At 38.0% G+C, this 12,908-nt stretch overlaps 1 protein-coding gene across 12 annotated transcripts in view; it reads left to right on the forward strand.

The window, feature by feature from the left end:
• The window catches only part of ABCC9 (ATP binding cassette subfamily C member 9), a 123,589-nt gene that overhangs the window by 90,739 nt on the left and 19,942 nt on the right, over positions 1 to 12,908 (forward strand). For all 12 annotated transcript variants that reach the window (XM_046679543.1, XM_046679536.1, XM_046679526.1 and 9 more), the window contains 2 exons: positions 1,877 to 1,969; positions 6,407 to 6,509. In XM_046679543.1, coding sequence (XP_046535499.1) covers positions 1,877 to 1,969; positions 6,407 to 6,509 — 196 coding nt within the window. The remainder of the gene's footprint in view (positions 1 to 1,876; positions 1,970 to 6,406; positions 6,510 to 12,908) is intronic.

Below are 12,908 nucleotides of genomic sequence, written 5' to 3' on the forward strand. Positions count from 1 at the left end.
TAACCAAAATATGGAGGAGATGATCATTTTTAAAGAATTAACATTGATAATGGATTATAAACCGTTCTTATTTGAAATTCTCTGAAAGTTATCAAATATGACCATATGATACTGAATCTCACAGACGAAAAGACCCTTCTAGATGCTGAGACTCTGCAGGACTCACCCATGTTGAAAAACTCAGGCAACTTAACAAACTATTTTGTAAACACCAGAGGGAGTTAAAGTGGGGGACTAGCAACAGGAAATACCATGACATTTTGAGTATGGAAAATCAAAGATCTCATGTGTGGTTAGCTCTGTAAGTTAAGCGTTTCCTACTTACAAAAATACAAGATCCAGCTGTACCCTCACCTTGGTGGTTTCATAAAATACAGTCCTGTAAACAAAGGTTCCTCCTTCCTAATTTTTTTCCTTTCACTACGGACCTCAATGTAGTGACCACCTGTCGCTTGTGTCAGATTTACAAATAGCCACTTAGGTTTAAAATAGCAGACTTCGCATTCCTTCATATTCACTCTCTTCCTCCCCTTTTCCTTTTCTTCCCCTCATCTGCAGTGGCTAAAGTGAGCAAATCCATTTTAGTAACTCAAAAAAGACTTTGCATTTGTTTGTGGAACCACATAGGCAGCCACGAACGGACTGAGTTCATTGTTGAAGATGATGTAACAGTCTAATCAATTCTGTTGACTCTGGCAGGTGAATGTCAATGCTACTACTCTAGTGCCCTGGACCACAAAGACCTAGAGAAGGGCAGAAGACAAGACTGAAAAGAAAAAAAAGGAATGTTTTGAAACACAATATAACTCTTAGCCTATCTTCTAGAAATGTTAGCTTATGGTTTAAAGAAAAGTTGTCATGAGTGTGCATCTTTAGGAAAACATCAGATTCAGGCGATTACATTCACTGCATTTATTGAACAGCCTATATATATATCTCCTTGGAGGACCTCTGAATAGAAGTTCCATGAAGGCAGGGATTCAATCTCATTGTGGCCAAAGGCAAACTCATTGTCTTTCTCTTTAAATCTCTTTATTCAGTGTAAAAGGCACTGTCATTTTCCAAGTTGGCTAAGCAACAACCAAGTCATATTTGACTCCTATCTTATTCACCGTGCAACAACTAATTGACTGTAGCACTTTAGAAGGCTACTTCCAGGAGACCATCTCACAATCCTTCCCCAATTTTAACTCTCGTTACATCACAGTCATTCAGAACTTAAAAACAATCTCTTATATAGACTACCGTAACTCACTCATTCTCTTTCATCCTTTACACTGTCTCCCAGGTTATGTTGCTCGTGCACAGCTCTGATCATTTTATTTCTAGTCTTCAGTGATTTTTTCCAGTCCACCCAGATTCTCTGCAGTCTAGTCCCACCCATCCTTTATACCGCCTTTTCCCGCTACAACATCTCCAAAGAATTCTGGGCACTAGGCAGATTGAATTTGCCAGCTTCTTTAGTCTTCTGTGTGTGCTCTTCTTGTCCCCTTACCTGGAATGCACTTCTTGTCTGTTTGGTTGAAGCCCTCTTCATGTTTAAGATTTGCCCTAAATTCCACCTGCTCAAAGAAAATAGTACCATCTCCTACATATGAATTAATTACTCGTTCCTCTGTGTTCCCATGCAGTTTACTTCAGCTGTTAACAAAGCTGATATTTTTTGTACAACATATTATATTCAGCATGAACCCATATTCATTAGGTACCCATCTTTCTCTTCCTCTTTAGATTGTAAGCTGTTGAAGTTTTTGTTAATTGGATGCTAAAGGAAACTGGTTGCAATGACAAGTAATAACCTTAATTTAGAATGAACACAGAGATCTTTGAGTCTGAATGCATGTCAAGTTTACTTTTGCACTTCTTTCTGTCCTAGGGACCTCCAGGAACTTGACGATACCACCCAGCTCCCTCTGCTTTGCCACTTCTCAGAAACAGCTGAAGGGCTCACCACCATTCGGGCATTTAGGTGAGTAAACATGTTTTCATTTTGTTGATTAAGCAATTAAATCATCAACAAATATTTACTTACAAATCACTGATAATTGCTATCATTTTTTGGATGGCCACTGTGTGTGTGGCAGTGTTCTAAACTAGAAGTAAGAAAAATGTGGCAATAAATGATCAGAGTTAGAGTTTAATCATCTGAAATTTTAACAAGAATAAAGAAAGACTGAAGCACCATGTTGGAAAAATACTAGCTCTGTGATTTACACAAGGCTCTTAAATTCCCTAGCCTCAGTTTCCTCATCTGTGAAATGGGGAAATCAGTTTTGTTTCTTAGGGTCCTTGGACTAATTGATATGATGCATGTTAAGCATTAGCCACAGTGATTAGCAAATAAGCACTCAATAAATAAGTTAAAATAAATGTGTGAATAATAATAAAAGAAATATTATTATACCGAAATTATTTTAGGATTTAATCAGTTTTCTTCAATGTTGGTAAACAGGGTAATAACCTAAGCTTTTGATTAGGAGTGTTTACCTAACACTTAAAAAATTACCTGCCCTTGTTTTCCCTGATCACATAAACTCAGAAAAGAAGGTGGCATCATTGAATATTTCATTTAATCTAGAAAATTGACATCTTAAATCATTATATCTTTCTGCAACCATAAATGCAAATATGTATTGATTTCAATCAGAGATTGAATATATTATATATGTAAAGTTGAGTCAAAAAGTGGAATATAAAGATACAATCATCCGTAACTTGTATGACAGAATTTCTACATAAATCTACATAGGTTTCATAAGGAAACATTCATACTTTCTGTAGTGGTGTGTTTTCCCATCAGAATGTGCAATGCTTTTTATTGCAGATGGCAAAACTATTTATTGACATTGAATGTGCATTTAAGGCAAAATTTATATTCTAATAGTAGTCATCAATGACCAGTTGTACTCATTGAGTGCACCGTATTAAAGATTACATTTTTCTTCAAGCAAGTCCTTTGAAATTAATTTCTTTGAGTATTGATCATATGCTAGGTACTACTCTTGCTGTGGATATATAAAGACTACAAAGCTATAGCCTTTCATTTCCACCCCAGATGAATATCTCAAAGAAAACAGGTAGGATAATATGGCAGGTGGGGGGCAAGCAATGACTGTCAAAAGCTTGCGTTATTACTCTGTTTTACCAACATTGATTCAGGCAAGCTGGTAGATGGAACAGTAGGAAGTTGATGGGTTGAACATAAAACAGCCTCTATTTTCTCCCTGAAGAACAAGCTGAGGTCATTTTCTAAGAGTGATGAGGACTAGAATCAGGTAAAACATCTTGAAGGAAATGAGGACAGTTTAGAATGAAAGAGAAGCTTGACCAAGAATCCAGCTTTAGATTTTTCATTTACCTTCTTCCCTAGACACACGAACAGAATTTAGCATGACTATCCCTAGTTTTACATCAGGAAAATTCTAGGTTGCTGTAAGAAGAACAAGATATTACGTGTTAACCTTCAAGGCTTGAATTCTGATTGGAAGAAACAAAGGACAAACCAACTTTTATATAAAAGCATCTGCATCATCGTCACCCAGATTTAGCTCTTCCAGGGTTCATTTTCAACATAAATATTAAATATCACAAATATCAGCATTGTTAAACCAAAGGAAGTTTGAAAATGTGGGGAGGATCCCGCTACCACAAATAAAATTCTAGAATCTTTACATTTGGTGCTTGTGGTCAGGAATCAAACATATTTTTTTCCATCCATTTCTTCCCTTTTTTCAGGCTACCCAGAGTCCCCAGAGTCTTCAGCTCTTCTGGAAAGTTACTATTTACTGATTAGGCTGCCTTTCCTCCCCTGCGCTCAGGGTTCGTGGTGTACTCACATGGAGCAGCGAACTCCCTCAAGTAGTTTACCATGAAAGTATCACAGTTAAATTAGACTGAGATTTCTGTGACCTTTCCTATTTTTTTTTTTTTTTTGTCTGACAGAATAAAGGTCTAAGAATGTTCAGAAGATGAGCTGGATGTGGATGAAAAGATACAGACTGAGTGTGTCAAAGTTTCCATTAGGAAAACAGAAAGTTTCTTGCCAAATAGAAACACACAGAAAGAATGTTCGCTGCATTTCCACCCCTCCCCTCTCACTGCTGCTTCAGACTCTTGCCAACTCCATTTACAAACTCTTTAAGAGTGTGTCTGAAACAATATCCCAAAACAAAAGAAAGAGTAGGAAGAGTCCCAGACAAAGCACTTTGTCAAAATGAAGTGTTTGATGTTCATCTCAAATGTAATCCACTGGCTTCGGGCCAGCTGGCCCCACCTCCCATCTCTCCATCACCACTGTCTTCTAGGGAGAGGACCCTGTCTGGAGCCCCTGAACATGTTGAGTTTTCTTGTTTCTGTGCCTTTGCTCATGTTTGTTCTCATTACATCCAGTGCTTTGTCCTCTCTTGTTCACCTGAAAAATTCAGCTCATCCCTTAAAATCTCACACAGACCATCCTCCCAGTCCTCTGTGAATCTTTGCTTAATCTTTCTCTCCCCACCCTCCACGCTATTCCCTACCATCTTGATCCTGTGGTCAGTGGAGATCATCCCCTTTCTTTACGTTCATGTAGCATTTTGTGCATAATGCCATTATAACTAGCTTCTGTGTTGTGCCATCCTTGCCTGTTAATGCCATATTTACCTCCTTCACTAAACAGTGGGCTTCTCAAGAGCAGAAGTCCTGTCTTGTTCATATATATTCTAATGTCTCACTTAGAGGTGGTGCTTGCTAAATGTTTCTGAAGGAGTAGATGAAAAGCTACTTAACATTGCAAGTACAGAATGAATGGCCCTTACATGGATATATGTCTTTACAGTTCGTATCCACTATCTTAGTAAATCCTATGACCCTGTAAACCATCCTACCTTTTAATCATTCACTCTAGTTATCTCTAAAAGGATCATCACGAGGGGAGTCACGCTCCTCGGACTGCTTAGTCCTGCCCCAGTGTGTTGCTGTTCAGTGCAGGTCCTCTTGTGCATGGCATTTGGGTCAAGGCTACATAACTCAAAGTGAAGTAATTATTTGGCTCTGATTGTAGAATCCTTTGATTATTGTAGATCAGATGTTGCTGTCTGATTCAATTATCTGATTTATGTGGTTTGGCATATTGGAATGATCAGATCGATTGGCCAGATATCAAGTATCTGCTTTATATTGGCCTGTATGGATGGCTCCAGGGGCCAAGGGAACACCCCACCCAAGACTTCTTCATTCTTTGATATAAGTGATGGTTTATTGTAAAGTTTTGCAAATTGATTTGAAGATTTTGGGGGACTTATGGCAGTCGTTTATCAAACAGGAATCACCGCTGGGCTGTCAGATGAAATTTGACTGTTGCTTCTAAACATAACGCGTAGACAGGAGGTCTATACAAGGCTAGCCATGGCGCAGAGAACGAATAAACCACATTCCGATTTGGTGTTTCCTCCAGCCTTCAAACCAGTTATTTTAATTATATTATCCAGCTTTCCATTGTTACTGTTATTCAGAGAAAACAGTCGAAAAATGAAAAGAGGCAATTTTATGATTTAGGAAAGCTTTCTCACATTTAGCATGAGTGTCCATGAGAGCATGGCTCACAGGTTCAAATGGATAACGTTTTTATTAGAAGTTTAATTTGCAACACAGATTTTGGTCTGATTATATTGTTCACCAAGAATGACCTTCCTCTGGTCAAGGATAAATATCTCAACTGTACGTGTCATAGAACCCTGTTAGTACAGCAGCCCAGGAGTTACTTTTGTGCAAAGACCATCCTTACAAATAGTTTTGAACTTTGGAGCATAAGATACCTTATTTAACAAGCACATCTGCCATCTCCGAAGACTCCCATCTTCTGCTTCCTGTCACCACAGTTTCCTTCTTTGGTTCCCAAAAACACCAGGCAGAAAGAGTAATTTAAAAGTATATATTTGTCTGCTACAAATGCATAGTTTCCTGTCTCCCCTGGTTTTCATCCAGCACCTGGCACCCAACTCTAACTGTGCCATTTGGAAACGTAAAATAAATGCAATAAAAAGCAGGTAGAACCTATTGCATTTCTGTACAATTTATCCTGGTTTTTGTAAGGCCCTTGCAACATAGGTCATGCCTCGTTTTCATGGCCACAATAATTACATGGAAATTTATGAAATGATCTTTAATAGGACTTTGTCATCAGACAGATTCCTTTTTGCAGCAGGGGTCTGAGAAAGGAAAGAAACACGGGACCACACCATCTCTAAGTCAGGGTGCCGCAGAGCAGTAGCAGCTGGCCTTTATTTTGAAGTAGGAGTCCTTTTACTAGTCATTCATCCCAGCCATTTGTCACTATGTTGAGTAAATAGTGTAGTAGTAAGTGTGGCTGTTTTTTATTATTTCTCCTGTTGTGTGGCTAACATCATAATATTTTTGTTTTCTGCAGGCATGAAACCAGATTTAAGCAACGTATGCTGGAACTGACAGACACAAACAACATTGCCTACTTATTTCTCTCAGCTGCCAACAGATGGCTAGAGGTCAGAACGGTACGTTCATCTCATGATTTCGAAATGGAAGCCCAACAGAAAGGAGGCCTGGTGCAAAGAGGGAGCCAGTTGTAAAAATTAGTCTTCCACTGAGATTCACATTTTCTGGACTTTAAAATAGCTCAGGTTTGTTTATCTTACAGATGAAATTTGTTGTAATGTTTTAGCTAATGGCAACACAAATAGCCCAAACAGCAAAAATTCATTTCATGTTCATTAGTCTCTAGATTACATAAGTTAATGGAATGGCAAATATTTGTATAACTTCGGGTTTTTTTCAAAAGAGCAAATTTGACAAGTAAACAGATTCACTCATTTCCTTCACTGAGCTGGACAGGCCTGGAAGAGACGGTGACTTTTCATGTTTTAAGTCAATTTAGGATCACCTTAGCACAAAATGTAAAAAAACTGCGATTAAGCAACTACTGCTTTCTTCTTTCCCATATGAAGTAGGAGAACCAGCATCAGCTTTGTGATTGGCAGACTTGGTCCAGCAAGTTAATGAATTTATTTGAGTGCCAGTTCCCCATTTATAAAATAGCAGTAAATTTTTTTTCCTCATGGGAGTGTTAGTATTAAAAAGTAATAATATAAATCCTCTAGCTCACTGATTAGCAAATGCACTCAATTTATCTTTTGAATGGATGGATGAATGAATAAATGAATGGAAACGGTACCTGCCCTGGTAAGTGGTTATCAAGCCAGCCAGCTGGAGTAGGAAGTAGGAGACAGATGAGACGCAAGTTCCAGAGGGAAGAGACTATAGTTTGCAGACTGGCCTGCATAATCTGTAGTATGAATAAGCTCATATGGTGGTAATGATGAGTTGACTGTAATCTTTTTTTTTAAAATAATCATCCATTAGTGAAGAGGAAAAGGAGCTTTATCTGTACTATTCTTTTTCTGTGTGTGCGAGGAAGATTGGCCCAGAGCTAACATCTGTTGCCAATCTTCCTATTTATTTTCGCTTGAGGAAGATTGTCGTTGAGATAACATCTTTGCCAATCTTCCTCTACTTTATGTGGGATGCCGCCACAGTATGGCCTGACGAGTGGTGCTAGGTCCACGCCTGGGATCTGAACCCGTGAACCCTGGGCTGCTGAAGCAAAGCACATGAACCCAACGCTACACCACCTGGGCTGACCCTATCTCTACCATTCTTAGACCTCACTTCCACTGATCAAGCATCTCTACTGTCTGCAGGCTTTCATTCAAAACTCAATAGATCGAAGAAGGCAGGTGGAAAAGGAAATTTGATAAGGTTAAAATGAAGGAGCCCAAGTTAAAATCTGAGTTGTTGATGGATGGATACAGATTGATATGGAATCGTGAGCTTTAGTTGTCGTGATTTCTCATGGTTTACAGAGATTCTCTAATACTGTATGAGTTACTATGTAGAAATTATTCGGCAACATAGCACAATTATATTTCACAGATTTCAGATAGAAGCATTGGTTGTTGATAAGAAATTCTTTCTAGGTAGCTGTGGGGGCAGGACAGAATGTCTCCTGAATTACCTACACAATAAAGGCAGGTGAAGTGTTGCTTAGGATTTATAACAAAACCAAAACATTATTCCTAGATCCTATCTGGACCCTAAATCCTTGTTTTAAGCTTCTGTTTGTTTGTTTAAATTTCTGTTTTCTCCAAGGAAAAAACAATCATCTGAATAATAGAATTAATGATAAAGTAGCTTAGTGAAAGAATGTGCCCAAATCACAAGGGAAGAATGTCAGTAGTAGCCTTTGTACTTGATTTTCCTAAACTTGGAGATCAAGTCTGTTTTCAGGGGGCAAGTGCGTTTGCTTTGGGCCTGAGGTGAGTGTCTTACTTGACTTCTGTTTCTGCTCTTTAGCACTTCCTACTGTCAGGTTAATGGACAAGTGTTTAACAGGCATCTTCAAGCAAACCATATGTTCCATTCTTGTAGCCAGAAGACAAGATATTAGACCCTTCAGACTGCCAAGAAAGGGAAGGTCAGGAAAAATTAGAGAGGAACAGCAGCCAGATTCAGAACGGGCCCGTTTACTTGACTCACAACCCACTGCTTTAACCCCCACGTGAAAAGGCAGCTGGACCTACCGGAATATAAAAGAATTCTAGTTCCACCTGTAGCAACCTAAAGAAAATACTAATATCTGCAACAGAAAGGGCAGAATCTGCCATTCTCTCTGTTACTTTATAATACATTTGTTATTATGTCTTTTCTTTGTTTTCTGTTATAATCCTTCTAAGATTTGCTGTCTAGTCTCATACCAGAACTCTCCCTTAAAAACCAGTCCAAAAAATTAAGGCATCTTTTGCTCCTATTTCTGATGGGTAAAGATAAATTTTGATAAGAAACATTGATTTATTGCAAAGTTTCAGGCATAACTGCTGACAGAAGTCAGCGTTCAAAGTCCTTTCTGTATGACTTGTCTCCTTTGTCTGTTGTATTTAGTGTCGATAAGTGTATATGGGTATGCACACACACACACACACACACACTCTCTCTCTCTCTCTCTCTCCTCTAGACAATCCCTGAGATCCAACTTAAAACGAGATTCACTCTCTTTCTGTTCTTATGAGTACACTGAGAGTTTTCTTTAGAACCAGAATATTTAGAATATTAGAATACTAGAATATTTGTTTGAATATAGATGCTATAACCCAAGAGCATAGGCCACAGTGGGAGTGTTGAATAAATAAAAGAGATCACTCCTATTAGGAAATAACCTTTCTCCCAATTGTACACATGTAAATGACCTCATTACTACTGTGCTTCTGTGGACGTGTCTGCATCACCGGAGACACAATTCCAGTTTGAAATAAATGGATCTTGCGTCAGAAATATGAATGTTGAGATACAGGACCTTGGAGACCAGGGTGTGAACTGCTCTCTGAACCCCACAGCTGGACATATTCTGCCTTGTAAGTCATTTTTAAAAAATAGGTAATGAAAACTTCTATTTGGCCCAGTGAAGCTGCATGGATCTTATCCACAGTATCAACACAACCCCCTCTGTTCCCTGTTCTTTGCCATTTTACTTACTAAGTTAACAAAAATGTCTGCTTACAGCAAATATTCTTGGAGTTCCTACAGCAGAAACACAACTAACCTGGTAGAAGGAGAGGTACAACATTGGGCATACATCAGAAGAGGCAAGCAAGATTTTCTGACGCAGATCTGGGGATTTCACCAACTCGAATGCAGCGATTCAGCACCTTACTGGAGAGAAAGAGGAGAAAACTCACCATAGCTTTCTGAGGCTCTTCCCTTTCTCTTCATTCCCAATTCTAACTTTCCCAAGCAATCCCATTGAATTCTATAGATAGAAAATCTCAAGGAGAAGGAAGAGAGGGAAACCAGAGTAAAAACACCTTTTGTTGAATTTGGGAAGATCCTTGAGCCTCATCCAATTTTTGTTTATGATCTGATATTTTTTAAATACGTAGCTCTCTCTTCTTTTCCTGGTCATGGTAAGTCAGAGTTAAGACAATCCCAAGTTATTCTCTTTCTCTGGGTAAACAGTTTTCCCTATGGAAGATTTAGTTCCACCCCCCATATTCATTTCCTATTCATTTTGAATTGGGAAAAAATAAAGGTCACAGCACACTCAAATCAAAAAGGATGAGAGTCTAAAAGAATAAAATAATTTGGTGGGTGGAAAAGTAGCCACACTCTGACCACCCGGGTTGCTCTGGCAGCTGAGGGAAGTGGTTTTCCTCTTAGTGCGGAGTGAAGTGGGCCACAATTGTGTGCAGTGTGGCACTCCACTCTAACCTTTGAACGCTGCTTACGTTCTTTTGTTCAGCACAGCGTTTTCGCTTCATCCCTCTGCACTAAACAATTCCAGTTCTTTGGCATCAGTGTTTCCATTTGCAAAAATTGTGTAACTCTATCTAAAGGCTGTCTTTCCAAGGCTTTGTCTTGCTGTGTGGTGAAAGGATAAAAGAAAATTCACATCAGGAAGCCAAAAAAAGTTTTTTAGAATCAACAGGCTAAAGTGAAAATAGTCTTCAGGATGAACTTGCACGAGAGTCTGTTCTGTGAAACAGCACAGAACTTTTCTGGGTGTTCCTAACTCCGGGATAGACAGGTGTGCACTGATCTTGTAATCTGGAGGCCGTAATATATTCTCCCAGACACTTGGTGGTCCTGTAGATTTGTACTTCCAAGGGCTGTGTGAAGGAAAGAGATTGTGTTGCTATTAACTATTTACAAGTCTGTTTTAAAGAAAATTACAATTTCACTATAATCCCACATATAGATAGATGTCATTGAATTGCTAGAAATCTGACAAGAGGCCTCTGTTTTGACATGAGAATCAAAGGTTTTCCTTCTGGAGAGGAGCATTGAATTTACAAACTCAATGAAACTTATAATTTATCACTCTACAGCTAAAATGGCCTGGGGTGGGCTCTCTTTGAGAGTGTGCAATTCACATACATAGTAGCTCCATTGTCTACGTTGAATCTCTCATTCCATTGTATCCTGTTGACCACAGGTGTGTTTTCATTGAATTGATTGGTTAGAATGTGCAAGGCCTTAGCAATAGAATGAGTGCTGTTAGTGATCCCTAAGTATTTGCTGTGTGTGAGAGCTATTCAGACTATCTGCTTCTCTTTTCTTAATTTATTGCCTTTAAGCCATTTTGTTGTTCACATATTTGAGAGGAAAGGAAAGGTGTGACTGTAAAACCACTTTCTAGTTCATTAAACTTGTTACGTTTAATGGTAAAGGAAGCGGAAAATGGGAGCTAACGTCAGCTCCTACATTATCAATCAGTTTCACATTTCTGTACTCCTGTCCTATCTGTAGGAAACTTATTGGAATTTAGTGATTTTTCTATGAGATTTCTTGATAAACATCATGCACAAAAGTGCTTCCTCTCTTATGCAGATCAAGGTAAGATTCTGATCAAATGCCTGCAGAAAATTTCCGATTCCTTAGCAAAAACAGTTTTGAGTGGTGATAATAATCCAGGAGTGAGCTGAAAAGTATCTAGTTGGTGTAACTAAAAGAAAACATGAATAGCACTTTCTAAAAAACCAAAAAGTGGAAAGAATATTTTTATAATAAATAAAATAACTATGTTATGGATACTAAACTGCAGACATATTGGCCTCTAAGCTCTCACATCTATTTGAAGTTAGTAGATTGTAGATTTTGAAAATGGATTCATCCCTTGAAAAATTTGCTGTAAATGTACCTCAAAAAGCTATGCCTTATTCTGAGATGTCAAAGACATTGTCTCTATACATTATCTTTACATGTCAATTTTGGTATATTTTACTTATTGTACTAATAATTAAAATAATCATGTCTAATGATCATACTGAAAACCTTACAAGTAGTTTTGAAAACATTAAGCATGTGAAGGAGACCCAGGAAATATACATTGTTTATTAATGAGTCTTCTCTCTTCACCTGTTTTTACTTCTCTTGCTGGCTCTATTGCCGGGATAAGGCCTACCTATCTATTACCACTTGAATTCAATAGGAAATAGTTTAAGTTATCATCTAATTGAATCTACCATTTATTTCCGTATAATAGGTGAAGTCGGGGCCCAATATAGGATATAAAAATTCCATGGTAAATTAATTTAACAGAGAGAGAGAGAGAGACAATGAGTGCATAAGGTTTTGCATTTCTTTTGTAATATTTATATTAGGCCTACTGTCTAATTTCCATTTGTTGAGACTTAGCGATTATTTTGTTTTTTTGGTTTGTCTTGTTCTATTCTAGTCCTATCCAGATCTGGTCTTTGTAACATAGAACACAGTGTTTTATGAGTTTTTTCCCCCACAATTAAAATAGTAAAAAAATAATAATTTGGAACTGAATGATGAAGTTCATGGCCTAAAGTGTTTTTCACTTTAGAACAGCAAAGAACCCCTAACACTACGCACAGCAAAGCTTTCTAAGAGACAGTCATATTACAGTCCTAAGTGGGGGATTAAAGATCCTAAAACTTCATGTTGGATTTCTCACCTTATCAGAAATGCATCCTTGTAATATTTTTACATGTTCAGCTCTTAAAGTCTGGAGAAGGGACTAGTGGAGAATGAAATGATTCATAGGAATCCTTAAAAAACTCAGAAGTCTTGACTTAGAAGATATTTGGCTCATAGAAAAACTCAGTGAATGTTTTTATGAAGGGATGAATTTATCCAGTCATTTATTCCATAAAGAATTACTAGACCTTTTCAGTGTATTTAGCATTATTCCTGTGACTGGAGATAACAGTGGTAAAAATTTAGACAAAGACTCTGTCTTCTTGGAACTTAGATTCTAGAGAGAGTAGATAAACAAAGAATATATGAACAAATAAGCAAATAAGATCATTTCAGATAGCTTTAAGTGCTTAGAGGAAAATAAAACGGAACAATGGGATAGGGAACAGCTCCAGAGCTGG

Source organism: Equus quagga, chromosome 1, assembly GCF_021613505.1.
Source record: "Equus quagga isolate Etosha38 chromosome 1, UCLA_HA_Equagga_1.0, whole genome shotgun sequence".
Lineage (NCBI taxonomy): Eukaryota > Metazoa > Chordata > Mammalia > Perissodactyla > Equidae > Equus > Equus quagga.